We start from the raw sequence: 14,433 nt of genomic DNA, 5'->3' as shown, positions 1-14,433 counted from the left end.
CAACAGGGGTGGGCCTGACGCACTGACATACTTTTCTTGCCGCCCCCCCACTGACAGCCCCCACAGCGTGTGTGTATGAGTGTTTGTGTTGATACTGCCTTGAAAGCGGCTGCTGTGGTTTGCAGGGGGGGGGGATTGTTACACAACAGTAGATTAGTTTGCAGGGTGCCCCCCCCCCCCCCCCCCACTATATGTGCCAGTGCTAAGTATGCAGGATTTAATGTTACTAGGCTGGCTTAATTAGCATTTTAAAACTTGCCATCATTCGGCTTTCATTAAAAAAGAGACACTGAAAGTACATTTAATGTAATTAAGTCTGTTTATGTTCCCCTCCTATAATAATAATACAACTCATCTTGTGCATTAGAAGCAGTGCATATGAATTTAAGTATTCGTTTTTTATTAAAGAATGCATGGGACAAAGACAATTTAGTGGGGCAGGGGGGCATTGTTCTTATGTAAGATAAGATTAGGCTTTCCCAGCCTTAATACTCCATGTATGTTTTCGTGCTTACACCAACTGGACACATTTTCTTTTCAGGAAATGTGAAACTTTCAAGATCACGAACACAACGGTATCTTCTAGTGATGTGCGATACCACCCATTTTGTTCCCATGTGATACTTCAGATACTTCAGTACAGTAAATTTACCTTAAATAGATAGTAATAATAATAAATAGTTATTATAAATTTATAAATAAATCATATTTTATGATTCTATCCTCCCACATTCCAAAAACATGTTTTGGGGGTTTAGCGCCCCCCCCCCTGCAAATAGACTGCATAAGCAGTGGAAACGATGGCTTGTGTGTCGCCATTTTGTGCCACAAAGACGATGGAAAGAAGTCATGCAATTGAACGTGAGTTGTGGTTACTTTATGCAAATGAGCTGATGAGCTTCAGGGTATTTACGTGGTATTTGTCAGTTTTTTCGACAAAATTCAGACAAATGAAATTGACACTGGGCTGCACGGCGGTCGAGTGGTTAGCGCGTAGACCTCACAGCTAGGAGACCAGGGTTCAATCCCACCCTCGGCCATCTCTGTGTGGAGTTAGCATGTTCTCCCCGTGCATGCGTGGGTTTTCTCCGGGTACTCCGGTTTCCTCCCACATTCCAAAAACATGCTAGGTTAATTGGCGACTCCAAATTGTCCATAGGTATGAATGTGAGTGTGAATGGTTGTTTGTCTATATGTGCCCTGTGATTGACTGGCGATCAGTCTAGGGTGTACCCCGCCTTACGCCCGAAGACAGCTGGGATAGGCTCCAGCACCCCCGCGACCTTCGTGAGGAAAAAGCGGTAGTGAATGAATGAATGATTAAATTAAATTAAATTAAATTAAATTAAATTAAATTAAATTAAATTAAATTAAATTAAATTAAATTAAATTAAATTAAATTAAATTAAATTAAATTAAATTAAATTAAATTAAATTAAATTAAATTAAATTAAATTAAATTAAATTAAATTAAATTAAATTATTTAAAACGGGATCTTGAACACCATGACTCTAGAGTATATCCCAGTTTATTTTACTGGTGGGAAAGAAGATAGTATAATAAAATAGCTTGCTGGAATCCCAACAGGTGCATCAGACGTGGGCAGTGGCGACTACGGGCGTTACCTCACAGACGCCCAGATCAAAGACGACGAAGGTTTTGACGACTCGGACTATGACATCTTTATCGAGAAGGTAAGTGTTTCATGATTTAATGATGATCCCGTCACATGCATGAATTTTCTCTTTGGTATTATTCCCAGATGAACGAGTTTCCTGACATCAGTCAAGACAGCGGCAAGTCGCAGCTTCGCTCTCGCTCCGGTCCGTCGGGTCAGAACATCGTTTACCGCATGAACACCATGGCTCCGCCCGACAACACTTCGCTTCCTCTGGATTCCTCCGCAGCCTTGCCGAACTTCTTCCCCACCAGCTCAGAACGGGACATCAGCACGGTGACCATCACTACCACCACCAGGTCAGCACTGGGAACATCATGGCAGCTTATGATGATGATGACGGTCTAGTCTTGATTCTTTTTTTTTTGAGAAGAATAATAAGGATTAGTATCATAGAAAAATAATAATAATAATAACTCGAAAATTACCGCAGAAATTTTGATGGGCTTGCCACCTGTGCTGTGAACCTCGGCTACCGTGCTAGCACCTAGCAAGACAGCCTCAAGTACCGAAAAGGTTGATAAAGTCCCATAGTGTCCCCACATCATACCATGTGTGTATTTGCCTTTAAACATGAGTAAATTAGCTTAAATGCTAACATGCTAACAGTCATCATGCTAGCACCTAGCAAGAGGCCCTCAAGTTTAGAAACTGCCAAGGTTGTCCTTTAACCTCCCTGCACCATGTCATGTGTGTATTTCCCTTTAGACATGAGTAAATTAGCTTAAATACTAACATGCTAATGGCTATCATGCTAGCACCTAGCAAGAGAGCCTCAAGTTTAGAAAGTGCCAAGGTTGTCCTATAACCTCCCTGCATCATACCATGTGTGTATTTGCCTTTAAACATGAGTAAATTAGCTTAAATGCTAACATGCTAACGGCTACCATGCTAGCACCTAGCAAGAGGCCCTCAAGTTTAGGAACTGCCAAGGTTGTCCTTTAACCTCCCTGCATCATGCCATATGTGTATTTGCCTTTAGACATGAGTAAATTAGCTTAAATATTAACATGCTAACGGCTACCATGCTAGCACCTAGCAAGAGGCCCTCAAGTTTAGAAAGTGCCAAGGTTGTCCTATAACCTCTCTGCATCATACCATGTTTGTATTTCCCTTTAGACATGAGTAAATTAGCTTAAATACTAACATGCTAACGGCTATCATGCTAGCACCTAGCAAGAGAGCCTCAAGTTTAGAAAGTGCCAAGGTTGTCCTATAACCTCCCTGCATCATACCATGTGTGTATTTGCCTTTAAACATGAGTAAATTAGCTAAAATGCTAGCATGCTGACAGTCATCATGCTAGCACCTAGCAAGACAGCCTCAAGTCCCAAAAGTGTCCAGGCAGTCCGATAGTGTCCCCACATAATACTATGTGTATATTTGCTTTTAGACATGAGTAAATTATTTAAAATGCTAAAACGCTAACAGTCATCATGCTAGCACCTAGCAAGACAGCCTCAAGTTTAGAAAGTGCCAAGGTCGTCCTATATCCCTACATCATGCCAATGTGTGTATTTGACTGTAGACATGAGTAAATTAGCTTAAATGCTAACATGCTAACGGCTACCATGCTAGCACCTAGCAAGAGGCCCTCAAGTTTAGGAACGGCCAAGGTTGTCCTTTAACCTCCCTGCATCATACCATATGTGTATTTGCCTTTAGACATGAGTAAATTAGCTTAAATATTAACATGCTAACGGCTACCATGCTAGCACCTAGCAAGAGGCCCTCAAGTTTAGAAAGTGCCAAGGTTGTCCTATAACCTCCCTGCATCATGACATGTGTGTATTTGCCTTTAGACATGCGTAAATTAGCTTAAATGCTAACATGCTAACGGCTACCATGCTAGCACCTAGCAAGAGAGCCTCAAGTTTAGAAAGTGCCAAGGTTGTCCTATAACCTCCCTACATCATACCATGTGTGTATTTCCCTTTAGACATGAGTCAATTAGCTAAATGCTAACATGCTAACATGCTAGCAGTTAGCATTTAGCCACAGAGAGGCGGGGTACACCCTGGACTGGTGGCCAGCCAATCACAGGGCACATATAGACAAACAACCATTCACACTCACATTCATACCTATGGACAATTTGGAGTCGCTAATTAACCTAGCATGTTTTTGGAATGTGGGAGGAAACCGGAGTACCCGGAGAAAACCCACGCATGCACGGGGCGAACATGCAAACTCCGCACAGAGATGGCCGAGGGTGGAATTGAACCCTGGTCTCCTAGCTGCGAGGTCTGTGCGCTAACCACTTGACCGCCGTGCCGCCCTAATAATATATATTTTTTATTTATTTTTTGCTCTTCCTTTAGCACCACTTTGCCCGCATCCACCGCCACGCCCACCATGTCCCAGTGGAACGGCGAGGTTCCACGCGTCTACCAACTGACCTGTGACGACACCGTGTGCCCCCCCGACAGCTTCTGCCTCAGCGACTTTGATAGCGGCGGATCACGCTGTCACTGCAACCTTGGACGTGCGGGGAACACTTGCTCTGAAGGTCAGAATGGCGTTGCTGTACTTAAAAAAAAAAAAAATGAAACCACATAATAAAGCAACATTGCGTAATATCTGCATTCTGTTTCTTCTTCTTCAGTGGTGTCTGTCAAGTTCCCCAGGTTCTACGGCTACTCCCACATGACCTTTGAACCTTTGAAGAACTCATACCAGTCTTTTCAGATCACGGTGGAGTTCAAGGTGAATCTATTGCTTATTCTGATCTATTATCGAAAACAAAACACGGTCTCCGTGCTTTAAGGCGGACGCTGAGGATGGACTCTTGCTCTACTGCGGCGAGAACGAACACGGCCGTGGAGACTTCACCTCATTGGCTCTGGTGCGAGGCAAGCTGCATTACAGGTGAGGCGAGGGCACTCCGATATACTTGGGAATAAATGACCATGTGATCAATAGCCATGTTTACATGAGGAGTTTTTCCCTTTTCGAATGACTTTTCCGAAAACAATGGTATACATGGAAAGGAATATTCCAATCTCTTGTCTACATGCGACCTATAATCCAACAGAATAGTCAATGGGGCATTCGCAGTAAAACGTAAACACCAACATCACGTGATACCGACTTCCTTGAGTTTTTCTTCCACTTGTTGGAATAACTCCGTATTCCCAGTTTTTCCTTCGTCCAGTCTTGAAATTTAGTTTGAATCAAAAACAAATTTTCCGCAGCAGTCTAGTACCGATTGCTTGCCTCCATTTTTTAAAATCGAAGAATTAAATTAAATTAAATTAAATTAAATTAAATTAAATTAAATTAAATTAAATTAAATCAAATCAAATCAAATCAAATCAAATCAAATCAAATCAAATCAAATCAAATGAAATGAAATGAAATGAAATGAAATGAAATGAAATGAAATGAAATGAAATCAAATCAAATCAAATCAAATCAAATCAAATCAAATCAAATCAAATCAAATCAAATCAAATCAAATTAAATTAAATTAAATTAAATTAAATTAATTTAAATTAAATTAAATTAAATTAAATTAAATTAAATTCCAGCCAGGCTGCACCGTTACGAGTGGTTAGCATGCAGGCCTCGCAGCTTGGGGACCCTAGTTCAATTCCACTCTCGGCCATCTTTGTGTGGAGTTTGCATATTCTCCCCCGTGCATGCGTGGGTTTTCTCCGGGTACTCCGGTTTCCTCCCACATTCCCAAAACATGCTAGGTTAATTAGCGACTCCAAATTGTCCATAGGTATGAATGTGAGTGTGAATGGTTGTTTGTCTATATGTGCCCTGTGATTGGCTGGCCACCAGTCCAGGGTGTACCCCGCCTCTCGCCCGAAGACAGCTGGGATAGGCTCCAACACCCCCCGCGACCCTCGTGAGGAAAAGCGGTAGAAAATGAATGAAAGATACCTCAATCGGATTGGGGAAAGGAATATTCCGCCCTTGGGAATCCCATTATATATTCGGATTGTCACTTTTCTTTGGGAATGAGGTGTATACAAAGGTTACATTCTTATTGTTTGAGCAAATAAACCGAATGGAATTGGAATATTTGGGTCCATGTATACGTGGCTATTGAGAACATTAACGACGTTATGAGGATGAATATTTCAAGATGAATATTCCTGCTTCTCTGTGGTCCAGGTTTAACTGTGGGACGGGGACGGCTCAGATCATCAGCGAGAGTCGCGTCGTAGTCGGCCAGTGGCACACGGCGACCGTCTTCCGAGACGGCATGAGCGGCTGGCTGCGACTGGACAACGACACGCCCATATCCGGTCGATCACCGGTAAGACTATCACGTTTAAATGTTGTAGGTGTGATTCCGAACGCGGGTACTGTGTGCTGTTCCCGCTTCAGGGTCAGTACACCAAAATCACGTTCCGCTCGCCGCTGTACGTGGGCGGAGCTCCGAGTGCTTATCATTTGGGGAGGACGACGGGGACCGGTAGAGGCTTTGTTGGATGCTTGCAAAGTCTAACCGTCAACAATATGGCCGTCGACATCAGGCCGTGGCCGCTGGGACGAGCGCTGAGTGGCGCTGACGTAGGTGGGCATTTTATTTATTGATTGCCATCACGATGAGTTGCGTCCAATCGATATCAACGCTATGCTGCGTACAACCACTAGGGGGCATCGATTCACTCATTCACTTTTTTTTTGTACTTCTCACTTTAATGAAAAGCTGACTTAAGCGTTTTGTGGTGCGCAGGCGAGTGCAGCGACAGCGTGTGTGACATCGTGGGCTGCGTCAACGGCGGCGCGTGCTACGCAAACCGCGCCGATGGCTTCATCTGCCTTTGCCCGCTCGGCTTCAGGGGAGCGCTTTGTGAAGAGAGTGAGGCAAAAACACACACACACACACACAGTAGAAAAATAGTAGCCACTTAGCGACTGTAGTAGATTAATTGGAATAAAACAGGCGGCACGGCGGTTGAGTGACCAGGGTTCAATTCCACCCTCGGCCATCTCTGTGTGGAGTTTGCATGTTCTCCCCGTGCATGTGTGGGTTTTCTCCGGGTACTCCGGTTTCCTCCCACATTCCAAAAACATGCTAGGTTAATTAGCGACTCCAAATTGTCCATAGGTATGAATGTGAGTGTGAATGGTTGTTTGTCTATATGTGCCCTGTGATTGTCTGGCCACCAGTCCAGGGTGTACCCCGCCTCTCGCCCGAAGACAGCTGGGATAGGCTCCAGCACGATAGAAAATGAATGAATTAATACACACATACCTTTTCAGTGGGTATCTTTCCTGGGAATTGAACTGACGGCCACCAGTCCAGAGTATACCCTGCCTCTCGCCCAAAAACAGCTGGGATAGGCTCCAGCACCCCGGTGACCCTCGTGAGGATAAGCGTTAGAAAATGAATGAATGAAAATGAATGAATGTCTGTCAAACCTTTGCAGCATTTTTTTAAATGTTGGCTTTTCAACTGTATTTAGGAGCATTATTATTATTTTTTTTAAATAAAATAAAATATAAAATTAAATTAAATTAAATTAAATTAAATTAAATTAAATTAAATTAAATTAAATTAAATTAAATTAAATTAAATTAAATTAAATTAAATTAAATTAAATTAACCATTGCGAGTGGTTAGCACGCATGCCTCACAGCTTGGGGACCCTAGTTCAATTCCACTCTCAGCCATCTCTGTGTGGAGTTTGCATGTTCTCCCCGTGCATAGCATGGTTTTCTCACACATTCCAAAAACATGCTAGGTTAATTAGCGACTCCAAATTGTCCATAGGTATGAATGTGAGTGTGAATGGTTGTTTGTCTATATGTGCCCTGTGATTGGCTGGCCACCAGTCCAGGGTGTACCCTGCCTCTCGCCCAAAGACAGCTGGGATAGGCTCCCGCACCCCCGTGACCCTCGTGAGGAAAATGAAAGAATGAATGAATTTATTTAAAACTGCACCAAACGTAGACTCGTCTATTGTGGGGTTGCATCATCACCCTGTCGTGTACAGACATATATGGGAGCGAATGAGCTAATACGTGTGACCTGATGCAAAACACTTGAACACTAAATCCCGCCTCCTTCCCCAATCAGGCTTCTCTCTGTCGTCTCCTCTCTTCAACGAGACTCTCCTGTCGTACGCCGTGGTGCCGTGGCCTCAGCCCACTCAGAGCTACCTGTCCTTCATGGAGATCGAGCTCACCTTTCGACCTTCTGCGCCCGACGGAACGCTGCTGTATAGCGACGACGGCGGCAGCGCCGACTTCCTGGCCATCAACCTGGTAGAGCGATACGTGGAGTTCCGATTCGACTGCGGCTCTGGAGGCGCCGTTTTAAGGTTATATGTCCTGTCCTTTTGGCTTTCTAACGCATTTTGATGATGATGATGATGGTGATGATGATGCTTCAGGAGCGAGGAGCAGGTCAGCCTGGACGCTTGGCATGAGCTGAGGGTGTCTCGCACCGCAAAGAGCGGCATCCTGCAAGTGGACAGCCAGAGGCCCGTGGAAGGATTTGCCGAGGTGATCATCCATTCTGTACTTTACCTTTGGTCGCCACAAGGGGGCAGACAAGCTCTGTCATTGTTAGCATACATGTCATTCATAAAGCTTGCAAATATGAACTATGATTATGGATTATGTGTGCAGGGGGCTTTCACACAGATAAACTGCAGCTCCCCTCTCTACATTGGAGGCGTGCCCGAGTATGAGAGAACCAAGAGAACCGCCGCCGTCATGAAGCCCTTCAGCGGCGCTATTCAAAGGGTAGCTTTATTTGTACTTCTTATTTTTTAGTCAAGTAAGGTCACTTTAACACGGTCTTAAAAGTGTAAAAATAAGTCATTTGGACATACACACGAGTGTGTAACAAAAGTCATTCAAGTGCATAAAGAAGTTAACCACTATAACCTTTAGCTTCAGTGTGGCACATATCACAGAATCATCCAAAATGGCCGATTGCCCCAGTAACACAATGTATGTCGAATTTATTCTGAAGACATGTGGTCGACAAAGTCAATACAAACAGGCCGGCACAAAAGAAGAAGAAATGCTGCTCTTTAAAAGCCAGCATTTCATGAAATGCTGCAAAAAGTTTGACAGACTGTGAGGAAAATGCAGATTCCATAAATTTACATAGTGAAAGGTGAGCTGTTCAAGGAAATTTAGCATTATTACTTATTTTTATATAACAGCGGTCGAGTGGTTAGCGCGTAGACCTCACAGTTCGGAGACCCGAGTTCAATTCCACCCTCAGCCATCTCTGTGTGGAGTTTGCATGTTCTCCCCATGCATGCGTGGGTTTTCTCCGGGTACTCCGGTTTCCTCCCACCTTCCAAAAACATGCTAGGTTAATTAGCGACTCCAAATTGTCCATAGGTATGAATGTGAGTGTGAATGGTTGTTTGTCTATATGTGCCCTGTGATTGGCTGGCCACCAGTCCAGGGTGTACGCCGCCTCTCGCCCCAAGACAGCTGGGATAGGCTCCAGCACCCCGGGGACCCTCGTGAGGATAAGCGGTAGAAAATGAATGAATGAATTTGTACTGTCTGTCAAACCTTTGCAGCATTTTTTGAAATGTTGGCTTTTCAATTGTATTAAAGAGCATTATTATTATTATTATTATTAATATTGTATATTCTCCCAGTGCATGCGTGGGTTTTCTCCGGCTACTCCGGTTTCCTCCCACCTTCCAAAAACATGCTAGGTTAATTAGCGACTCCAAATTGTCCATAGGTATGAATGTGAGTGTGAATGGTTGTTTGTCTATATGTGCCCTGTGATTGGCTGGCCACCAGTCCAGGGTGTACGCCGCCTCTCGCCCCAAGACAGCTGGGATAGGCTCCAGCACCCCGGGGACCCTCGTGAGGATAAGCGGTAGAAAATGAATGAATGAATTTGTACTGTCTGTCAAACCTTTGCAGCATTTTTTGAAATGTTGGCTTTTCAATTGTATTAAAGAGCATTATTATTATTATTATTATTAATATTGTATATTCTCCCAGTGCATGCGTGGGTTTTCTCCGGCTACTCCGGTTTCCTCCCACATTCCAAAAACATGCTAGGTTAATTGGCGACTCCAAATTGTCCATAAGTATGAATGTGAGTGTGAATGGTTGTTTGTCTATATGTGCCCTGTGATTGGCTGGCCACCAGTCCGGGGTGTACTCCGCCTCTCGCCCGAAGACAGCTGGGATAGGCTCCAGTACTCCGGCGACCCTCGTGAGGATAAGCGGTAGAAAATGAATGAATGAATTTGTACTGTCTGTCAAACCTTTGCAGCATTTTTTTTAAATGTTGGCTTTTTAACTGTATTAAAGAGCATTATTATTATTAGTATTGCATATTCTCCCAGTGCATGCGTGGGTTTTCTCCGGGTACTCCGGTTTCCTCCCACATTCCAAAAACATGCTAGGTTAATTAGCAACTCCAAATTGTCCATAGGTATGAATGTGAGTGTGAATGGTTGTTTGTCTATATGTGCCCTGTGATTGGCTGGCCACCAGTCCAGGGTGTACCCCGCCTCTCGCCCGAAGACAGCTGGGATAGGCTCCAGCACCCTCGTGAGGAAAAGTGGTAGAAAATGAATGAATGAATTTGTACTGTCTGTCAAACCTTTGCAGCATTTTTTTAAATGTTGGCTTTTCAACTGTATTAAAGAGCATTATATATATATATAATAGTTTATATATATAGTGATAATGATGCTTCATCTTTGCTGATTTACCCCCCCCCCCCTAGTTTATACTCAACGATCGCACCATCTCCATAACAAACGACTCAGCCGGCGGCGTCAACTTAGCCAATTCCGCTCACCCCTGCGTCCAAGGTCCGTGCGCCAACGGGGGCACCTGCAGACCCAAGTGGGACGGCTACGAGTGTGACTGCCCCCTCGGGTACGACGGCCGGCACTGCCAGAAAGGTCGGTTTGATCCCCATGTGAAACCTTGGAGATTACAAAGATGCCATCTCCATGTGACATCAGGGATTAAATATATATCTTCTTTATGTAGCGGACATGTTTAATCCTTTAAACCTGTCTATGCCTTCTCTGTTTTTTTTTTTTTTTTTAATGCCTCGCCTGCAGAGTGTGGAAATTACTGCTTGAACAGTAAGTCAGCACTCCAGTGTAGCTTCCATTCTATTTCAATAGAAAACACAGTAGCTGTAGCATCAGTGCTAAATAATGTCAATACTACCACCGTGTGGTGATAAGATGCAACTGCATGTATCCTTTTTTTCTACAGCAGTGACCGAAGCCATCGAGATCCCGCAGTTCACCGGTCGCAGCTACCTGACATATGACAACAGAGACATATTAAAAAGGTGGCGACACGATACGGGGTATCCCACAGGGTATGACCCCCCCACTGCTTGTTTCTGATGCAGCATACGGTGTCGCTTCGCAGGGTGTCCGGTTCCAGGAACAACCTCTTCATGCGATTCAAGAGCACAGCCAAGGACGGTCTCCTGCTGTGGCGAGGAGACACGCCCATGAGAGCAAACAGTGACTTCCTGTCCATGGGACTGCAGGATGGAGCGCTCATCTTCAGGTGTGTATGTGGATTTCCTGTTTTGGGTGTGTGTACGCTTACGTGTTCTTGTTGTCTGTTGTAGTTATAATCTAGGCAGCGGGCCGACAAACGTTGTCGTCAATGGAACCTTCAGTGATGGGAAGTGGCACAGAGTCAAAGCTGTCAGGTATGATATCATATCACCAAAGATATTATTTTACTTTTACCTAAAATATGTCAGTCATTGTCAGGGGAGTCACTAGGTTCTGAGGACAGGGGGTTAGCCCCCTTGGGGTGCACAGGATATGAATGAATGTAGTAGACATTAAAAAAAAATCCAAAAAACTAAAAAATACTCAATAGTTTTAGGCCACCATTACATTTACACAAGTACACACAATCTACACTGCAAAACTAGTGGACAGTGATCAATTATATAATAATCATTATTATATTATTAATTAGCCTATTATTATTACTATCATATTTATTATTTTTCTGATTATTACTACTACCTGCTTATTGGCTTGCTTCTTAGCCTGCTTTTGCCATATAATATAAAATTTGTCAGAGATTTTTTTTGTAAAAAAAAATCAATAAAAAATATTTTAAAAAATCAATAAAAATATCAAAATATTTATTTATTATTTTTTTAATTTATTATTATAATAGGCCTAATGACGCCACTGCTTATTGCATCTTCATCTTTTTTTTTGTAAAAAAAAAACCCCAAAATTAAAAATTTATTTTGGAATGAATAAAAAATATCAAATTAATTAGGGGGACTTAAGAACATTTTAGAATAAAAAATAATAATAATACTACTACTAATAATACTACTAGTAGTAGTAGTAGTAGGCTAGTATTAGCCTGCTTATTGGCTTGCTTATTAGCCTGCTTTTGCCCTATTATATAAAATTTGTCAGATTTTTTTTTGTAAAAAAATCAAATTTTTTTGGAAAAAATCAATAAAAAATATCAAATTATTTTGGGGGGGCTTAAGAACCTTTTAGAATTAAAAAAAAAAAAAAACCCAAAACAAATAATGAATGGTTATTACTACTGCTACTAGTAGCAGTAGGCTATTATTAGCCTGCTTATTGGCTTGCTTATTAGCCTGCTTTTGCCCTATTATATAAAATTTGTCAGATTTATTTTGTAAAAGAAAAAATTAAAAAAATATTTTAAAAAAATCAATAAAAAATATCAAAATATTTATTTATTTATTATTATAATAGGCCTAATGACGCCACTGCTTATTGCATCTTCATTCCAATGATTCATTCTGACATGAAGAATGTCTCCCCATGGTTGCACCGTAATTGTAATACACTATTCCACAAATAAGATTGTTTAATTTTTTTTATTTCACCACTCTCATAAAATCGTTTCCTTTTTAGTTGGAATATTATGACTTTATTCAGATTTTTAACAAGTATTTTTTTTTTATTATTTTGCTGTAAAATGACACTTTAAAAAATATATCACATTAATAAATCACTTTTAGTGTAAAAATCCTCATAATTTTGTGAGTGTATATTAATAAAGTGTTTCCATGTGTAGGGACGGTCAGTCGGGGAAGCTGACGGTGGACGACTACGGGGTCAAAACGGGTCGTTCACCCGGCAAGATGCGGCAACTGAACATCAACGGGCCGCTATATGTCGGTAGGAAGCCCCTCCGCTTCCATTAAGAAGTCATTTATTGAGCCCACTGTTGTCATGGCGATGTGTGTGTTTGTGTGTGTGTGCAGGCGGCATGAAGGAGATCGCCCTCCACACCAACAGGCAGTACGTCGGCGGGCTCCTGGGCTGCGTGTCGCACTTCACGCTCTCCACCGACTACCACGTGGCGCTGGTGGAGGACGCCGCCGACGGCAAGAACATCAACACGTGCTCCAAGTAGAGCCTCACTTCCTGTTTTTGAAGAAGCGTGCCATCTTGGAGAACTGGAGAACTGACACGATGATATGTTCACGTGTTGGCCACAGGGGGCGACAAAGCGCTCTTGCAGGCCAAAACTTTAGAAGGACATTTTTGATGGGAATATTCTTTTTTTTTTTTAACTGCAAATCCTCCTTTGATTGAAAAGTAATCCTGAGGATGAAGTATTACGACGGAGGGGTCCGACCTAGAGCGGCTAGCACACATCCAACTTCTCTGTAGAGGATTTTACTTCGGCTATAGCGACTTTTATCTTTAATTTCTTGATGGTTGTGTAGTGGTTGTGTGGCTCTGTAGACAAGGTGTGCGTTTTTTTGTTTTTTAACAAGTCAATACTTGCTGAGGGTGAAGCTTTAGCTTTTAACTTCATTGTAGGAAACACAATCATGTTTTTATATGGAAAAAAAAAATTTGCAAAAGCTGGGATTTTTTTTTTTTTCATCCCAAGAAATCTTTGCTGACTCATATCCAAATGGAATAAAATGTTTACTAACTCACAGACACAGCACCGTGTGTCTCACTTGTTGCTAGGCGGAATCCATAGGGTTGAATCACAACCGCCAATGGAGTCACCACTTTGTTCAGGCGTTTCGGGTGACATTTTTGCTTATTTATTGTAGTAAAATTACAAATGTATACTTTTATTCATTCATTCATTTTCTACCGCTTATCCTCACGAGGGTCGCGGGGGGTGCTGGAGCCTATCCCAGCTGTCTTTGGGCGATTGTACTGGTGGCCAGCCAATCACAGGGCACATATAGACAAACAACCATTCACACTCACATTCATACCTATGGACAATTTGGAGAATTAGCTTACATTAGATTACCTATATAACTCTGCATGAAGTCAGCCACAACATGTTCGATGTGATTGTGTGAAAAAAGGTTTTCCTCCCATCCCATGTGGAAGTGGTACATTTTTGACTTGTTAGTTAATTGGTTAGCTCGCGAGCAAGCAGTCCCTGCAGCATAAGAGTTTCAATTTGGTGTAAACAATAAATAATAGTAGTGTAAATGTGACTGTAGGGGTGCTATTTCATGTCTGCGGGGTTCTAATAATGTTAAAAGCATATTTAGAAAGTCATAAACAGGTTTCTTCTGCTTTGACTGAACTTTTGAATCTGAACTTTGAATCCAACAGCGCGGGAATGCATTTAACATTTTGGGAAGCAGTTAACCGCTAACTTTTTAGTTGGAGTTGGTCCTACTGGAACAAATTAATGACACTAACCAAGGTTCCACTGCGCTGGTGAAATCATTTCTACACATTTCTTTGACTATCATAATTTAGTTATCAAAAAGTGATGTTTTCCCTCCAATATTACAACTTAATTCTCCACAAAGTGGGAC

At 42.3% G+C, this 14,433-nt stretch overlaps 1 protein-coding gene across 11 annotated transcripts in view; it reads left to right on the top strand.

Annotated features, from left to right (window-relative positions):
* Window positions 1–13,717, top strand: part of LOC131128518 (pikachurin) — a 57,252-nt gene extending 43,535 nt beyond the window's left edge. For 8 of the 11 annotated variants that reach the window (XM_058071424.1, XM_058071426.1, XM_058071425.1 and 5 more), the window contains 18 exons: window positions 1,589–1,695; window positions 1,764–1,978; window positions 4,001–4,188; window positions 4,285–4,385; window positions 4,447–4,547; window positions 5,805–5,949; window positions 6,021–6,210; window positions 6,373–6,498; window positions 7,720–7,963; window positions 8,036–8,147; window positions 8,274–8,390; window positions 10,366–10,546; window positions 10,712–10,735; window positions 10,872–10,950; window positions 11,034–11,177; window positions 11,242–11,325; window positions 12,702–12,805; window positions 12,892–13,717. In XM_058071424.1, the coding sequence (XP_057927407.1) occupies window positions 1,589–1,695; window positions 1,764–1,978; window positions 4,001–4,188; window positions 4,285–4,385; window positions 4,447–4,547; window positions 5,805–5,949; window positions 6,021–6,210; window positions 6,373–6,498; window positions 7,720–7,963; window positions 8,036–8,147; window positions 8,274–8,390; window positions 10,366–10,546; window positions 10,712–10,735; window positions 10,872–10,950; window positions 11,034–11,177; window positions 11,242–11,325; window positions 12,702–12,805; window positions 12,892–13,043 (2,414 nt within the window). In that variant the 3' untranslated portion in view covers window positions 13,044–13,717. Of the gene's footprint in view, window positions 1–1,588; window positions 1,696–1,763; window positions 1,979–4,000; window positions 4,189–4,284; window positions 4,386–4,446; window positions 4,548–5,804; window positions 5,950–6,020; window positions 6,211–6,372; window positions 6,499–7,719; window positions 7,964–8,035; window positions 8,148–8,273; window positions 8,391–10,365; window positions 10,547–10,711; window positions 10,736–10,871; window positions 10,951–11,033; window positions 11,178–11,241; window positions 11,326–12,701; window positions 12,806–12,891 lie in introns of those variants that run through there. The other 3 variants (XM_058071428.1, XM_058071427.1, XM_058071434.1) reach the window with 3 other exon arrangements.
* Window positions 13,718–14,433: the final 716 nt, after the last annotated feature.

This window comes from Doryrhamphus excisus, chromosome 4 (genome assembly GCF_030265055.1).
Source record: "Doryrhamphus excisus isolate RoL2022-K1 chromosome 4, RoL_Dexc_1.0, whole genome shotgun sequence".
Lineage (NCBI taxonomy): Eukaryota > Metazoa > Chordata > Actinopteri > Syngnathiformes > Syngnathidae > Doryrhamphus > Doryrhamphus excisus.
This window is presented reverse-complemented; position numbering and strand designations above follow the sequence as displayed.